The sequence below is a fragment of the Coturnix japonica genome, chromosome 19 (genome assembly GCF_054131305.1).
Source record: "Coturnix japonica strain WE chromosome 19, WE-NBRP24, whole genome shotgun sequence".
Classification (NCBI taxonomy): domain Eukaryota; kingdom Metazoa; phylum Chordata; class Aves; order Galliformes; family Phasianidae; genus Coturnix; species Coturnix japonica.
In genome coordinates this window covers 8,797,375-8,814,954 of record NC_140681.1, presented here as the reverse complement: position 1 = coordinate 8,814,954, position 17,580 = coordinate 8,797,375, and the positions used below count along the sequence as shown (strand labels likewise).

The following is a 17,580-nucleotide window of genomic DNA, read 5'->3' as shown; positions in this document are numbered from 1 at the left end:
AGGAGCGGCGGATGGAGCTCGGCGGCTGCAGCGTACGGAATTGGCGTAAGGTGCGCAATCGGCGTAGTGCGGAAGCGGGCGGGGGATGAGTGTGCTGTTTTGAGGGAGGCGGCGCGGCCGGCAGCCATGAGCTACGACCGGGCCATCACCGTGTTCTCTCCGGACGGGCACCTGTTCCAGGTGGAGTACGCACAGGAGGCGGTGAAGAAGGGATCGACGGCGGTGAGTGAAGGGGAGAACGGAGGCGAGGGGATCCCGAGGGGCTGGGGCGGGAGGGAGAGGACGTGAGGGGAAGGAAGGGCCTGAGCACGGAGCGGTGTGGGGAGAGGAGCTGCTGCTGGTCGGTGGGGCTGAGTGTATGGAGTGAGCACCGAGAGATCGGGGCGGAGGGATGGATAGAGATGGATAGAGATGGATAGAGATGGAGGGATCCCCGTGTCCATGTGGCGGCTGCCCGGGCCCGAGCCTTGAGGCCAATGCAGCAGCTCTCGCTCCGGCTGTACAGGCTGCGGGAAGAGCTGCTGAGAGGAACCTGGGCGTCCTGGTGGATGATAGATTGACCATGAGCAGCAGTGTGCCCTTGTAGCCAAAAAAGCCAATGGCATAATGGGGTGCATTAAAAAGAGCGTGTCCAGCAGGTCAAAGGAGGTGATCCCCCCCCCTCTACTCTGCCCTGGTGAGGCCTCATCTGGAATATTGTGTCCAGTTCTGGGCTTCCCAGTACAAAGAAGACAGGGATCTCTTGGAAAGAGTCCAGCGGAGGGACACAGAGATGGTGAAGGGCCTGGAGCATCTCCCCTATGAGGAGAGACTTAGGGAACTGGGTCTGTTTAGCCTTGAGAAAAGAAGGCTGAGAGGGGATTGGATCCAGGTTTATAAATACCTGAGGTGTGAGGCCATAGTGGCGAGGCTGGTCTCTTTTCAGTAGTGCGTGGGGATAGGACTAGGGGTAATGGGATGAAAGTACAGCATAGGAAGTTCCACACGAATGTGCGCAAGAACTTTCCAGTGAGGGTGACGGAGCACTGGAACAGGCTGCCCAGGGAGGTGGTGGAGTCTCCTTCTCTGGAGGTATTTAAGATCCACCTGGACGCCGACCTGTGTGACATGGTGTAGGGAGCCTGCTTTGGCAGGGGGGTTGGACTCGATGATCTCTAGAGCTCCCTTCCAACCCCTACAATTCTGTGACTCTGTGACTCTGTTCGGGCCCATATCGCTGTGAGCCGCTGGGCTGAGCCGGCCTGGTACCGCCGGGTGTTGTGGTACCGATGAGCCCACACGGCACAGCAGCCCCGGCACTGCAGTATCACATACAGTAAGGAAACAACCCTGTGTTCGGTGTGGCAGCTTTAAAGTGGCTGCAGAGAAGTGCTGGTGTTGGAGAACACGGTTGGGAGGAGGGGTGGGAATGTCTGCGAGGAATCACACAGATTTCAGCTGGTGAAAACAGGTGATGAAACTGAACTTGGGATCTGAATGTATTTGTTACATCAGTCCTCACCCGGGTTGTGGCAATAGGAAACAAAGTACTTCAGGTTGAGGTTGATGATGTTTGGGGTTTCTTTCCTTTCCTTTGAACGTGCTGCAGGTTGGGGTCAGAGGGAAGGACATCGTTGTGCTCGGCGTGGAGAAGAAATCTGTGGCAAAGCTTCAGGATGAGAGAACTGTGCGGAAGATCTGCGCCCTGGATGACAACGTGTGCATGGCTTTTGCAGGTACGGGATCCCTTCAGAGCTTGGGGGTTGGTACGGTTGTTAGTTTGCCTTTGGGTGAGGGGATGGATTCAGAGGGTGTGTGTAACTGAGCGAGGACTGTGGGGAAGGAGCATGTTTCCAGTTACTTCCACTTTTACAGATAGGTGTCGATATGTCCATAAGGGAGAAGCAGTGATTGAATGAGGATGAAGTATTGGTTGGAGTTCAGAAGGTCCACTGAGTTTAATGTGAAGACTGGGAAGGAACGTGATTGATGCAGATATAGAAATGTAGCATTTAAAAATAGATGTGAGCTCATATACTAGATATATACAGCAGATATCTCCTGTCTGTAAGCACTGCAGGCTTTGTATCAGAATTAATAATGCTTTAAGTGGAGATGTGATTTGAGCAGGTAGAAATGCTGATGTTGGGGATGTAGTTTGCCCTGCTTCCCCAGCTCAGGGTTGTGGTGTGTGCAGGTGGATTCACAAGCTTGAGGAAGAGCTCTGTAATGGAAATGGGGCTCCCAGCTGGAAATGGCATTGATGGCCAAGGCGTACAGCAAGAAACGTACACAGATTTTAGCCAGCTGGTGTCATGCTGCTGTGGTTCCATCAGCTGGGTGTGATTTACTGTGCAGATAAACTGATTTATAGAGAGAGGTGTTGTAAAAAGGAATACAACCACTGTATGTGAGAACTGGAGTTGCTTATGTGCAGTTGGATGGAATGCTTTCAATCACACTGGGGTCTCATTGGGCCTGGCTCAAAATTGCATGTTATTTAATAGACAATCATAACATCCGTAAACAAAATGTATGTAATTCTGATGCTTTAGCTTATTTCTGTTGCCTTTTAAATGATGTCCTCACTCAGCAAACCTAAGAGTGACCTCTGCTGTGCTTTCCTTCCCTCACCTTTGGCACTGACCTCGTGAGCCTTTGGGAGCTGCCTGTGCTCATGGTGTGAAGCACGAGTGTGAGCACAGTGAATCCGCTGTCATTGCAGGGCTCACAGCTGATGCCAGAATAGTTATAAACAGAGCTCGTGTGGAATGTCAGAGCCACAGACTCACCGTGGAGGATCCGGTCACCGTGGAGTACATCACGCGTTACATCGCCAGCCTGAAGCAGGTGTGTTGTGTGGGGGAACCTCTGTCTGTGTGTCCTGCTGTGCAGTGCACGCACCCAGTCACTGCCAGCAGCTCCTGGCAGCCAAGGGAGTCTCTTCTGACAGTCACAGCGGTGCAGAAAACTTGTGTGGATGGTAGGAAAAGAGGATGAAAAGTAGAGTTAACACTACTTGCTTATGGCCTTTGGTAGGATATCCTGCCTTTAATAGGTAGGTGGGTAAGAAAGCCTCCTCAAAGTATTTCTGCTGCCTTTCCTGGTTGTAATGTATAGAACTTCTGCCTTCTGCTCTAACAGTAGAACTGCTTGTGAGATGAATGTCTGTTCCTCCTGCACAGAGATACACTCAGAGCAATGGTCGCAGACCTTTTGGTATCTCTGCTCTGATCGTGGGATTTGACTTTGATGGAACCCCCCGGCTGTACCAGACTGATCCCTCTGGCACGTACCATGCCTGGAAGGTGAGCTGCTTCTGTCTCTTCTGGAGGTGTCATGAGATATTGAAGAGTTACCATCTCCTTTACAGAGGGATTGATGTAGAAAGAGATGAAAAAAATCCATCTACTTGCAATGGCCATCTGTAGTTACACTCTACTTGGGAAACATTACCTTGTTTTCCAAGTACATGCAGGTACCTGACAGCTGACTGCTTGTGCAGTGGGGGAAGTGATGTGTTCAGTCTTTCTGAACAGCACATGGTGACCACAGGAGACTTTCAGATCATCAAAGTGAGATCATCTCACTGTACAGCTCATGTTTCATGCTAATTCCAAGCTTCTTCCCACCCCCATCCATTCCAGGCTAACGCCATTGGCAGAGGAGCTAAATCTGTACGTGAATTCCTGGAGAAAAACTACACTGATGAAGCTATTGAAACAGATGATCTGACTATTAAGCTTGTCATCAAGGCTCTTCTGGAGGTGAGTCTCCCTCAGGAGCTTCGTGTCGCTCTTCACCTTGTGTTGGGATCAGCTTCTTAATTGTGGGTACGTTAAATCTTCATCCACGCAGCAGGACAGCGGTACAAAGGGATCTATGGAAAGGTTCAGTTACTGCCTGTAACTTACATGGCAGAACTTGGACCGCAGTCCTCGAGGGAAGGGAAAAAACTTCAGCTCTTGCAGTTAATATACATAAACTAAACTCCATATGCAGGATGTGTTGTCTTTGTGTTGAAATTTAAGATGAGGAAATCAAAACTCAAATGGTGGAAATACGGTGGCTTTAAGCCTCAATAGGATGCATTGATGCCAAAAGCTCCTTTTGGGGGGTTACCCTACTGCTGGGACAGAGCTTAGAGCTAAGGAGGAAATACTCTTCTACAGCAGTTTTTCTTGATGGATCTGAAAGAGGCATTAACGCTGTTTAATGGATCCGCTCCTAATTGCTGTTAATTTCTGCTCAGGTTGTGCAGTCTGGGGGGAAGAACATCGAGCTGGCTGTTATGAGAAGAGATCAGCCCCTGAAGGTAAAGGCTGCTTTGGCTTTTATCCCTTGGTTGCCCATTTCTCTGATAGAGCTGTTGTGCGTCACCCCCAACTTCACTCCTTCATCTCACATTCTGCACCAGCAAATACTTGTTTAATAGTAGCGGCCAAGGAATGTTGTGTCTGCACACTGTATCTGTGTCTCTGCTCTGCCTTCCTTCCATGGCAGAGCTACTTAAGTGTGATAAAAGTCCCTTAAGTGACATCTTAAAGGTCCCTGTTTCCCTTCCTTTAGATTCTGAGCCCTGAAGAAATTGAGAAATATGTGGCTGAGATTGAGAAAGAAAAGGAAGAAAACGAAAAGAAAAAACAGAAGAAAACATCATGATGAACCAAATCCAGCACCTGCTTCTTTTTAACTGAAGCAATGGGTTGTTCTGTATAGACAGGATGTAGGCATTCCGTTCATTCATACTGTGCCCTTCTGGAGACCTACAATAAAACCTATTGATTTTTTTTTAAGCTCTTATTTTAGAGCTTGTGTGTTCCTGATCTTTTAATCACTAAAGATTACTTGGTCAGCTACAGCAGAGCAGCAGTGACCCATTAAAGGATGAGGATTGGTGGCGTTTTTCTTCCTGGCTCTTTTCTTAGTGAACGAATCTCAGTTGTCACTTATTTGCTTGTTGTTGAAGTGGTGATGAGCAATAATAACTGCTTCTAATGCATTGTGCTTTCTCTGTCCCTTAGCACTGTTTTCCAATGTAAATGAGGCCAGCTGTAAAACACTGTCCCAGGTTGTGGTGAGTCTTATAGCACAGGGGTTGGGGGCTGTAATGGTTGGGGAAACGAGCATGAGAACGTTTGGAAGTCAGGTCATAAGTGACAGGAGGTGCGTGGATGGTGCCTGCAGGTCATTGCACAGTTCATCTGATTGAGAATAAAGCAGTGCTGTGATTGCCCTCCAGGGGGGTTTATAGACCAGCAACTCCCTCATATGAACTGCAGGTGTGCTAACGCAGTGACAGAGCTCTACTTGTCTCCTCCATCCACCCTGCCCCAGGTTTGGAGCCTAATTCAGGTTCTGGTCAGGCCCATGTCCTGGCACAGCTCTTTCTTTGCTCATTTCTCTTCTCTTAGTAGGGGTAGATCACATTCTATCAGTGATAGAGACCTACCACTGCACACCCAAGTCACCGCCAGTGGCTGTGTATCTAAATGCAAGTTTTATTTCCCATCACCAGCTGCAGTGTGAGGCAGCTCCAGCAGCCTCCATCCTGACCCTCTGCTCACACCCAGCACTGGGTTAAAGCTCCTGGGGAGGGAGAGCTGTACCTTCCTGCTGTTGTTACCTGTGGTTGAGCTATTCCAGTGCTGGCTGTGAGCTCTGGGTGCTGGAGACAACAGCAACATCCCTTCAGTTGGATACTCAGATATGCCTAAGAGAGCACAGGGCTGCAGCAGAACCTTCAGCCCCTTCAACACCGTGCACCACTTCCCAGGCCAGCTCAGTTTCCTCTTAGATTTCAGCCTCCAATAAGTTGCATGGACAGATGCTGCCGAGCTGCACGCGGAATAAACCAGCAGGAAAAACATCAAACATTTACATGTTTATTATAATTACAATTTACATTACTCCGAGGAGCGGCCCCCACTGCTATGTTCTAATTCTTAGCAATAAAGTCCTACAAAAATAAATCCAAGCTTTTACAGTAACCTAAGTCAACGCGTAACTAAAAAGTTGTAGCTATGAACGGGGTTCGGTCATCAAGGTGCTTTTTTCAACAGAATTCCCTACCAACAGAAAAGGGACACATGCCTACAGCGATTTAACCCACTTATTCATGCAAACAAAGGTAACCCCCCATTCCCTCCCAGCCCCTCTCCCCACATACAGGTTTTAAAAACAAAAGAAAAAACTAAACTATGTACAGTATGGGGGGTACAGAGGAAAAAACAAAAAGAAATGAAACATGCCCATCTGTTAAGCTTCATCGTATGGACTCCCCATTCCTAGTTTAAATGAAAACATTCCATAGCGTTCCACCACAGTCTACTAGCGTACAGAGAACTGTTTGCGTTTAGTACTGTATGAATAAGGTACAAAGCAAGGCAAGAAGCCGGCGCTCCGGGCTCCTTGTCAGGCAGCCAATTGCTGCCGGGGGTTCTTCATGCTGAGCACACAAGCAGCAGCACCTGCTGCCCGTCCTGCTGGGCACAGCACCGTGCCCTCATCACCCCTCACTCACCCTGCAGGATTCCGAGCACCCTTCAACTCGAGGGAGGCACAGCTCGACAGGAGCCTGCAGTACCTCCATGTTAGTACTGATAACAAACAGCCGTACAGTCATTTTACACTACTACATGATCCACAATCCAGTATTCCCAAGTGACAATACACATAACTCCTCAGCACCAGGAGTCCATTCTTTTAGGTACCAAGTGCTACTCCACACACACTGCTGAGTACAGTAAGACCAGCAGCACCAAAAGAATCCATTTGGTTACTCAGAACAAACAAGTTAGCTGGTTTATTTCAAGTGAGCTTTGGTTCCGTGTTAAAATACCATGATTTAACTTCTTCAGGGTTCAGAAAAGGAGTCTGACTTCAAGCTTAAACTATAGCAGCCTTTGAGAGACCCGAAAGAAGAACCATGTAAGTTAATCTGCACTTAAAAAAAAACAACAAACAACAGAAACAAACAAAAAGACACCCTGAAGAAGGTACCCCTGAACACATTCCCTCTTCCAAAGAACATTCCAGCTGACAGTTGCTGGTCCAAAGTAAGTCCAGAATATAAGCAGTAGTACATGAAGTTCTGTCATTTGAGCTGAGACGGCAAACAAGATGAACCATTTTCCCACGTTAGTGCAGCAGTTGGTTGTTTTCTATGTACATTTTCATCCTCTCAGGAGAGATGTTAGAACCTACATGGGAAAAGGGTACAATTAGATTTGATAATGCAGAGAAAAAGCAATAAGTTCACACCTACATATTAATTAATAGGTCTCTATAGAAAGTCTCAGCTGAAACAAACAGCTCTTGGTTTCAATACAGGTGAACCCCAGGAACCAACAGATCAACCAACATGTCAGAACTGCCTGTATTTCCTTCCATCGCTTAGAAAGATGGAATAACAGGTAAGAGACAACACAAAACAACTTCCCATTTATCTGCAGAATTGAAGAGCAAGAGGAGGCTGCAGACAGCTCAGGAAAGGGGTAAGAATCACGCTTTGCTTAGTAGTTACTAATGGCTCAATAGAGGAAGTGAGGTTTACCTGTGAAGTTACACTCTGCCGGTACCAGCTCTGTGGGTGGTTTGGTTCCTCCTCGCTGCTCCGCTCCCCCTCCCACCTCGAAACCCCCCACGAAAGCTGCGGCCACGAAGGAACCGTCCCGACACTCCGAATGTCTCAGTGTTGAGTTTCCTTTCTTCAGCCCACGTGGTACGTCTAGAACTGAATGGGACTGTGTCAGATTTAATAGCAACATTAAATAACACACAACTCACTCAGCGAGGAAGCCCCAGCCACCCTATTTTATTGACTAGAACTACAAGAAGAACAGCTGCAGTATGAAGACACTAAGTCAATTCCTCTGCTAAACATGGGTCCTTTGGAAGTGACAGCTGGTGGCTTTTACACGCTACTTCCAGACTGGAGAACTATGGAAAGACTTGAAATACAAGTGAACGAGGACTTGGTAGCATTTCACACCCAGTCTTGTTTTTCTGGCAAACACAAACTTGAATCCCATGAAGCCTCTCTGGACACGGCTGAGGTTCAGCTACAGGACCAGCTCCACAGCACCAGTTATAACTCCTTACCAGAACCTGCTTACCCCCAGATACTGCCTCATAGCAAACACTTGGAATGAAGCTTTGCTAAAAGGAAACAAACACCACCAAGGGAATTTTACATGCTGACACTGAAGAAATGCCCTTCAACTTCATTGAGCTGCTCATAACAACAAAAGACAGCAGCAGCAAATGAAACCTTCCATTAATATTTGCAGCACTTCATCTGGTGTTTCTACAGACAGAGCTGCCCAGACTCCAGGCTTAGCTTGCTCCTGGCTGCAAGTTGCAACATCAGCACAGAGTGATTCTGTTGCCTCCTCCCACAAATGTGATTTTAAACACTTTATTCTATAGGCTCAAAGTCAGAACTATGAAACAGAATGGGATGTATTAAATACAGCACAGCCAGCAAGAAGAGCACTATATTTAGCATTGGTAACCTGCTTTGATTTCCTCACGTTCTCTTGCATTTTGAGACTTCCAGAAAGTTACATCATGTTACACATCTCAAATTATGCCTAAAGGCAGCCAAAAGAAATCAAAGCATGCTTAAAGAAATACTCACCTGGACTTCAGTTCTGAGGAGATGTTGTCAAAGAAAGACTTGGATTTATCATAATAGCAGTTGGGTCCCAGAAGATCCTCCTCTGCATTACCATCATTGTTTTGAGTTGCCACTCCAGGGTCCCCTTTCTCTTCTTCTGTCTCTGCCTTGTCATCTGTGGATAATAAAACGCATTACACCTCCTTGAATTATACTGAAGGCCCATCTGTTCTCATGCTCCTTCAAACAAAATCCGAGATGCTGCCACACGTAACGATGCAGTTTCGCACAATGAGTCTGTCTGTGCAAGGTTTACTACTGGCTCAGCAACTCAGATTTAAAGAAGCTACAAACCTTTGAAGTTTAGTTTCTTCTTGAATTCCTTATCAAGTTCCTCTCTGTTGAACTGTGCATTTGCACTTTCAAAGTCGAAGTCACCTTCAAACTTTATTGTATTTTCCTTCACAGCAGTTGGTCTGTTTTGCCCTCTAGAACGATTTCTGGTTCTCCTGTTTCCCCTGTTTCCTGAAAGCAGGAGAGTTTAAACACTTGGTAACACGCAGAAGTTAAATGACTTGCTGAAGACCAGAGGAAACCTGGACTAGAACTCAGAATCTCGGCTTCCAGTCCTATGGTTAGGGCACACCTCTTTGAAAGGAACTTCTGAACTTGGCTGTAGGAAACATAACAGCAACCTCTCAACTTCCTGAACAGCATTCCCACTATCAGCCTCACCACTGAGACGGAACACATCCAGCTTTTCTTTCAGTATGAATTGAGAAGAATAAGAGCACCACATCATGTAAAGCTGAGGGAAAGGTTCAGAATTATCAACTCTATTTGCTACTCATCTACTACCATGTTACTATGATTGGTTTACAAACCTGTCGTGATAGGGACAAACAGGCCACTGGTTACAGAAAACCTACCCAAAAACGTACAACCTCCCTTCCACAGCACTGCCTTCAAACTAGTTTGAAAGCCAATATCAACTTCCACTCCCTGCCTTTTCTCACTTTGGGCAATGATGTCTAGTTGAATTTACCTTCGCTTTCCTTTCACCTATGCTTAAACAGTCTCAAGATAAGAGCTTCATTCTAGAGAATCAATCTAGATAGATCAATTTCTCTTTCTTAAAAACACAGTACACCTCTAGAGCCCCGAGGACTCCAGAATGTTAATCCTGGAAGGTTCTCTATTTCTGTAGCTCCAGAACCTATTCTGTTATGGAACCATCTCCACACGTCCAAGGACTTATTTATGAAGCCTTACTTTGGTCTTAGTCTTCTGCCTAATAACCCTTCACTGATTCAGCAATATTTGCCTTCATAAACTAGAACAAGTGTTCAGTGCCGGAGTAACCTACCTGATCTTCTCCTTTGAGGCCTTCTGTTTTCATCATTCACCTGCCCTTGGGTTTGTACAGGAGTTGCTGGAACTGTATCTACTGAACAAGAAAGAAACTTAAAGGCACATAAGAACAAGACAGAAATAGCCTGGCCTTGCTCTGAACCTTTGAAGGATGCTTGGAAACAGCACTTTGAAGCAGTACATACATACCAGCTGCCTTGGTGCTGCTCTGTGGGACCTGCCGTCCATTGCGCTGAACCGCTGGAGTTACTTTCACTGGGAGTGGCTTCTGTGAATTGATGTTGTCAACGGGGCCGGTCTGGACAGCCTGCTCTACCATGGGGCTCTTACGGACAGGGTGGACTGAAGGGAAGCCAGCACCTGGAAAGAATTGCAGTGACTAAGTGCTCCTCAGAAAGAGCGCCAGCGTTAGTCAAACCCTACCCACTTCTATGGAGAAAACATGGACCACAGTTATTCAAAACCTTGGATGTTTATCGTTATAGGCTACATTTAAGCGGCATATAGGGAAAGCACTACTGCCATAGTTCTGGGCTCACAAATCCAGAGCCTTAGAACAGAAAAACTACACGTTTATTTCTTAAATCAGATTAGACACTTCAGATAAACAAGCCAGGTCAGTCACCTATAGAGAGTTGATAAGAAAAACAAGATTTCTAGGTGCAACTTTGGTTACGCAGGATTGTACTTTACATGATATCTGAAGCAAAACACGACCAGTTTGAAGCTGAACACTTCCCCATCTGTCTAAAGAAGTTCGCTGCTAAAGCTTCGCCACCTCAGCTATCCCATTCTTTAAGCCACTTTTTAGAAGCCCTTTGACTACATGAAGTACTGTCATTGCTTACTGTTAGCTTTCAGACAAAGAAAACCTGAAACCAGACCAGGATCTCAAAGTTACCCTTTTAAATTCCTTCTTGGTCAAGGCCAAAGTGTTACCCAAGACTTCTGTTGCTCTTCCATCCAGGCTTATTTATTCACACTACAAAACACGTAAATACTTTTCATGGTTTGGTATACCTTACACCAATGATATTAGAAAGTGACAGTCTTCAGTACTCAGAAGAAATACCGCATTCTAGGTTTAATTAGAAGTTCTGGAGCACTACAGGCTTTTGTAGTTATGCATAAGAACCGCTTGGAAGCAAACTTTAACTCAATACACTTTAAGAGCAAGAAAAGTGAAAAAGCTGGAGTACACACAAACCAAGCCACTGACACTTCTGGGTCACCCAAGTCCACATGAGATATACCCAGTAGGTAACATCATGCAGGTTCCCAGTTATGTACACCTGGAAAACTCGCAAGGAAGACAGACAGAGCCTAAGGATTATTCAGTATGACAAAGCTGCAATGCTTAGTAAGAAAACTGAGAAAGCAGATACAGACAGATGGCCAAACAGAAAGCAGAAAGTTTCATGCCAACACAACCATACATGCTAATTTAAGAACAGATTAAACTAATTACCATGTTTAAATGCAGGCTGCACCTGGTCTCTCTGCTCTGAAGATGGGTCAGTCTAGTTATCTCTACTCAAACTCCTTCAAAAGTTCTTAAGCACAGAAGCAAGCACCCGGAACTATGTTACCTCTGCTTATCACAACTGAAATTGTTCACTGTTAGTTGTGCTTTACTAGCTGGCAATCTTTGCAAGGTACGCTGCCCCATCATGCACGAAACATATCCTGAAGTTTCCTAAACTACAGTAATATTCTTGAATTTTCCTCTAATCTGGTTATTTTTGAGCTGTAAATTCACCCATTATTTAAACAGTGTGCTTGGCTTTCTAGGAAAGGCCAATTAATTCTCTGCTTAATGACTAAGCTAACACATATTACTAGGGAGGATGCGACACAACATCCCCCTAAACCTCAGCCCTCTCCTGATACTTACACGAGAGGATCCACAGTTCTTTACTTTTAACATTCTCCTGTCTCTCTAATAGATACTTCTAGAGCAGGAGGAAGTAATAATTCACATGTGATGACAAACAACAGCCAAGAACAAACTCATTTCACTAGCATTACCCGTGTAAGTACTATCATTCTAGGAGGGGGTTAACAAGAACAGATTATTTTCAAGTGCCATGCAGTTCTTCCAAATATTTGGAGTCCTCAAACTGCTGTTACCCTTGGAAGAGAGCTGATGGGGCTCTGAAGACATGTCAGGCTCTGAAACAGGTTGTGGAGACGGAGAAGAACTAGGACTGGAAGCAGCTGCTGATGCTGGAGGGCTTACCAATTTCTCTAAAGAGATAGAGGGAAGAAGAGAAAGCAAAAAGATATATGGATAAGACACAAGGTTGTGTAACATCTGGAGGACTTGGAAAGAGATACAAGAATCTCTAGAACAGCTTTAGAGCAGCTTATTTAGTTCTCTTTTGGAACACAGGCTCTTTTCACACATGGGTTGTGCATGTGAGGTATGTCAGACCAGAAATGAACTGACCTCAACTGTTTGTTATTCGTATTTCTTTCAGAGAGAAGCTTCAGCTCTTTAGTTTCTTTCTTGGGTACATGTGTATAAGTGAAAGATGGGCCTCCTTGCAATAAGATCATCACAAGCTTAACTATTTATTCACTGCTTCTTGCAGCCTGATATTCAGCATGGAATTCATTATTAGATACTGCTACATGTCTCCAGTGTAGCTGCATACAAAGACTGAACCTTAATTCTAGCAAAGAAAGCTTTTACTTACCTAAACCTAATGAAGCTGCGTACTGCTGGCTAAGTAAAGAGCTGGCAGCAAGTTGGCTGTAAGGTGGCATACCTCTAAATGGGCTGTAAGGCACATGTGGCTGAAAGGATGATGTAGAGGCAGAGCCCAGTGAAGACTGTAACAAGACAAAGCACATTTCCATTTACAGTGTCCAGAAGTCAACTTGCTTTGGCAGTGATTCTTCAAGTACAGCACTAATACCACTCAAATAAACACTGAAGTCTCTACCTGCATTCTCAGCCTGTACACTAGCTACAGTTTTGTCAACACAAGCCTTAATACCATTATTCTAAACACTGAAACAACTCAAAACTCATCCAAAAAACCTGAAGATTCCTGGAGACAATAACTTCATGTTTATAATTTTATGCCAAAACACAGTCTTTTATCAATGTTTCACCACATCTGTCTACACTGCAGGCTGACCTACCTGAACAATGGCAGGATCCTGTGGCAGGGTATGCTGAGCTTTCGGAGGTTCGCAGACAGTGATGTCTTTGATGTCACTTCCTCGAAAAATAATGTATTCATAGATTTCTTCCCTTGGAGGAGCTGGTCGATCTGTGGGCCGGTCTTCGGTACCAAAGGATCGCACTTTAGCATTAAAGAGACTGCTATTAGTTTGGCTTTATCTTTGCAACATTGTACAAGTTAAGACTTAGAAAATTAGGGAGCACTCCTACAATACCTGCATAAAGTAATGAAAAAGTAGGTTACCTCTAGAATCCCAGCTCCCCATATCCCACACATCTGATCCCAAAGACCAAATCTTCCAGCAGCCTGCATAGATTTGTTCACCATCCTGAAGGCCAAGATCATAAACCAGTCGGAATGAAGAAGTCTACTCCAAAACTGAGGACCTCCCCACAGTGCTCTACTGCCATAGACACCCCTGCTCTACAGATCCTGAGCCACATACACAGCAGACCATGAGGGAGACCTGAAGCAGCAGGGAAAAGTTCCTCAGTGACTTTAGAGCATAAATCCATATCTTCGTTTTACCAGGTAGTTATTATTAATAACAAATTGACTATCTGCATAAGAGCTTCCTATTTACATTCTCCCTATGCCATTGATTTCACATTGATATTCACATCAGCCTTAAGTGACTAATCTAAAGCTTAGTGCCTACTGAAGCTTTACTGAGCCTCACCTATCAGAGCACTCGAGTACTAACCAGAAGGATGTTCCACTGTAAGTGGGAAAGAAGGCTGTAATTGACTGTGTGCCTACCAGGGAGGAGCATACATTAACTCAACCCATTAAACAGGAGGAGGTCAGATTAAGACTTACTTTGTTAGTGCAGGAAAACAAGGGGCAGTCACATTAAACACCGGAGTACAAAACAGACTAGAGAATGAGCATCATCTACATGTATAGAGACTTCCTAATACACCTTACAGAAGTCTCTCAAGTCTGCTAGCATAGTGTTCTGCCTCTATGAAGCTTTGCCAGTTCAGATAAGCAGCAGCACATATTAGCTTGACACATCCTTTTTGGCTGTGGAAGAACTCTAGATGGGAGCTGCACCAGCCAGTTCTAACAGGTTGACAGAGAAGCATTCAAACTTTGAGTCAGGATGCACCGAGTTTGACAGTGCCTTCCCAAGCTCCATCCTGAACTGACCCTTTGCCAAGACCTGCTGTAGCACAGCCTGCAGCTCCCACTTCAAAGCAGGGAAGATAAGTGCAGATGGCTCTGTCACGTGGATGATAGTGGACAGGGAAGCACCGCAGCTCCCCCAGATAAAGGATAGCAAGAATTGGATCAACTCAACCCCACTCTTAGCATTCCCAGCGCCCTGCAGACATACTAACAGGTAGGAATACTCATCAGAAGCCATTCTCGGATGAGGAGCTGCCTTCAGGTGCTTTCCCTCAAAACAGCAGCTGATGCTCCAAGCAACCTTCAGCTTTCATCTATTCCACATAAAGATGAGCTCACAGGGAACATTAGCCCAGTGTACAGCAGGTCAATGCCAAACTCTGTCCCATTTTGCTGTTGCTCTTTGGCACCTCTGCTCATACCTAACTGGTGCAAGTGCAAACTGTCAGTCGCTCCCCTTGAGCGCAGCCTTCCATTAGTAACCAGGGTATAAAAACTCTTCAGTTATTTTAGCTCTCCAGCTGCTGTTTGATCATATTACAGCTGCAACCCAGTCAACTAGAAGCAGATTATCAACTGAAAGTGATACTCGCAGCCTTTTAGACACAAACCATAGCACTGATATCCCTGTTCAAGATTAGCTTATTACAGCATACAGCTCATGGCAGCATATGCTGAAGCTGCCCTGGAGCTACTGCAGGATCCCACAGGCAGCTCAAAGCACAACTGCCCCCAGCACCAGAACCAGGTAAAGAAACACAAGAGCTGTGAAGTCCAGAGCTGTTCAGGCAGCTTGATCCCAGGGTCTGCAACTAGAAGGGTAGAGAGACGATGTCCTTACTGCAGGCAGAACAGCAGCAATGGCATTTGTGAGGCCTCCAGGAGTGGAGCACACCCACTCCTTGTATCTGAAGTGTTTAATGATTCCTGGCACAGCACAAAGCTCAGCTTGGTGTTTCTGTGGAGGTCTGAAGGGCTGTCTCTCCCATGAAGAGTCACAGTGACTATTGTTTACAGATGAACAGGAAATCAATCCCACGCTGTGCCACAGTCAGTGCTTTACAACACTTGGTATTCACAGGCAGGACTGCAGGGCTCAACCACTAAAGGGTCAGGAGGCATAAGAGGAGCGAGCAGAGTCTGGAAAGCAACACTTACACAGATATTCCCTGCCTAAAGTCTAGAGTTCCTTCCGACCAAGCATGCATTGCCCCACAGCATCAAGCATTTTAATCACACATGCCTTTGGAACACAGCACTTTAGCTCTGCAGAGCGTTACGTGGAAGCCAGAACTATGTGTGAAGCCATCCCTGCTTTCTGCTGAGCAAAGGTTGGAGGCCTTTCTGTGCATACAGTGAAGGAATCACACCCTGCACACAAGCTGGTACTTAAAGCAGCTTTATCTGGACATTCAGAGACTGGGAAATTCGAGATAACCCCCATTTTAGGCTTTAGAATGAACATCAATAGGTGTCAATGCTCATGTGCAGCATCACACAAATATCACTGCACTGAAGTTTCAGATCGTGGCACAAGCTGCTTAAAGTAGAGCTGAGAAGCAGGTATGAATTCCAGCAGACAGACTTGAGAGACAAAAGATACTCGGCTTCTGAACAGCCCATCAGGTGTCCAAGGTTTGAACTCATAGAGCAGAGAAGGACAAAGCTCGAGGGGAAAGGAACAACCGATACACACTACTTGGAACAGCCAATTCGAGCAGTATAACAACAAGACCTTGTCCGAGAGACTAAACAAGATAGGGCAGGCTTCTCTGAGAGCAAACACAGGAGCTGGCGGCACAGGTGGCGATGGATCCCAAATGACACCAGCGGAGCAGCACATACACATCGCTGCTCATACAGGGGTGCGAAGCAACGTGCCCACATGTGGTCAAATCACGGATATCAATCCGGATAGGAACAAAGGGCGGCCAACAAGGCTCTGCCCTCCCTGGCACCGAACCGAGCTGGGCCCAGCACTGCCTGACAGCAGCCAGAGTGACACACAGAATCACAGAATAAGCCGGGTTGGAAGGGACCTCAAGAATCATGTAGTTCCAACCCCCTGCCTGGCAGGGCCACCAAACATACACCTTTACTACATCAGGTTGCCCAGGGCCCCGTCCAACCTGGCCTTGAACACCTCCAAGGACGGGGCATCCACAACCTCCCTGTGCAGCCTGTTCCAGGCCCTAACCACTCTCCTAGTGAAGAACTTCCCCCTAACATCCAACCTAAATCTTCCCTCTTTTAACTTCAAACCATTTCCCCGCGTCCTGCTATTGTCAGCCCTTTCCAAGAGTTGACTCCCCTCCTGGGAGTAAGTTCCCTTCAGGTATTGAAAGGCTGCAATGAGGTCACCCCACAACCTTCTCTTCTCCAGGCTGAACAAACCCAACTCCCTCAGCCTGTCCCCATAGTGGAGGTGCTCCAGCCCCCTGATCATCTTCCTGTCCCTCCTCTGGACCCTTAACAAAATCTCCATGTCTTTTTTGTACTGAGGGCTCCACACCTGGACACGGTACAACAGATGGGGCCTCACAAGAGCAGAGTAGAGAGGGACGATCACCTCCCTATCCCTGCTGACCACCCCTCTCCTGATGGAGCCCAGGATCCCATTTGCTTTCCGGGCTGCCAGATGCTGTGAGCGATGTGAGCGCTGAGAGACGGAGCAGCCGCATCACGGCCCTGCTGCAGCCAAGGGAACCTCACACACACACGGCTCTCAACGCGGGGATCCCCCTCCCGCACAGAGGCGGCCTCCTGTGCTGACTCACCCGCAGCCCTGGAGGCGAGCGGCTCCCACCCCCAGCACAACACAACACAACATCACACAACACAACGTAACACAACAACACAACACCCGGCCGCATTGTTCAGCCCCACACCCCCCGGCCCCGCTCCGCCCCCCCCCCCCTCACAGGCCCAGGCCTCGCTCACCCTTGGCCAAGGCCACGGTGGAGTTCTCGGTATCGATGGTGTACAGGATGCCCTCATAGCGGATCTGAGCCTTGGAGATGAGGCTGATCTTGCTGCCGATGTAAGGGGTCCCCGAGCTCATGGCGGCGCTCCGAGGGGCAGCGCGGGTGGCTGCAGCGCCCGCCCACACACACACACTGCGGTGACGGCGGCCCCGCCGTGCGCGCCTTATATAGGGCGGGAGGAGACGGGATGAGGGGGGCGACGAGAGGGGGCGGGATGTGGGATCGATGCGCATGCGCAATGACAGCCCGCTATTGACCAGACGGGAGACGGGGTCAGACGGGGAGGGGGAGGGGAGGAGGG

General features: G+C 47.0%; 2 protein-coding genes across 19 annotated transcripts; one reads left to right on the top strand and one right to left on the bottom strand.

Moving 5' to 3' along the window:
- The first annotated feature begins 65 nt into the window (after positions 1-65).
- PSMA7 (proteasome 20S subunit alpha 7) lies at positions 66-4,782 on the top strand. Of its 2 annotated transcripts, none has more exons than XM_015881592.3 (7): positions 66-222; positions 1,589-1,715; positions 2,705-2,829; positions 3,165-3,287; positions 3,627-3,746; positions 4,232-4,294; positions 4,549-4,782. In XM_015881592.3, exons 1-7 carry the CDS (start codon positions 127-129, stop codon positions 4,639-4,641), a joined length of 747 nt encoding a protein of 248 aa, XP_015737078.1. In that variant the 5' UTR covers positions 66-126; the 3' UTR covers positions 4,642-4,782. The 2 variants fall into 2 exon arrangements, with proteins under 2 accessions (XP_015737078.1, XP_085375815.1); XM_085519689.1 differs by having other exon boundaries at positions 2,635-2,829.
- A 1,068-nt stretch (positions 4,783-5,850) lies between these two features.
- LSM14B (LSM family member 14B) lies at positions 5,851-17,418 on the bottom strand. 17 transcript variants are annotated; one of them, XR_014935772.1, is made up of 10 exons: positions 17,236-17,418; positions 13,121-13,284; positions 12,670-12,805; positions 12,101-12,217; positions 10,160-10,330; positions 9,966-10,062; positions 8,954-9,124; positions 8,621-8,774; positions 7,535-7,714; positions 5,851-7,181 (listed from the first exon to the last, which is right to left on the bottom strand). XR_014935772.1 is itself a non-coding variant. In XM_015881582.3 (10 exons), exons 1-9 carry the CDS (start codon positions 17,354-17,356, stop codon positions 7,543-7,545), a joined length of 1,287 nt encoding a protein of 428 aa, XP_015737068.2. In that variant the 5' UTR covers positions 17,357-17,418; the 3' UTR covers positions 5,851-7,181; positions 7,535-7,542. The 17 variants fall into 17 exon arrangements, 16 of the variants coding, with proteins under 16 accessions (XP_015737068.2, XP_015737069.2, XP_085375802.1 ...); XM_015881582.3 differs by having other exon boundaries at positions 9,966-10,046; XM_015881583.3 differs by having other exon boundaries at positions 9,966-10,043.
- Between the last annotated feature and the right edge of the window lie 162 nt (positions 17,419-17,580).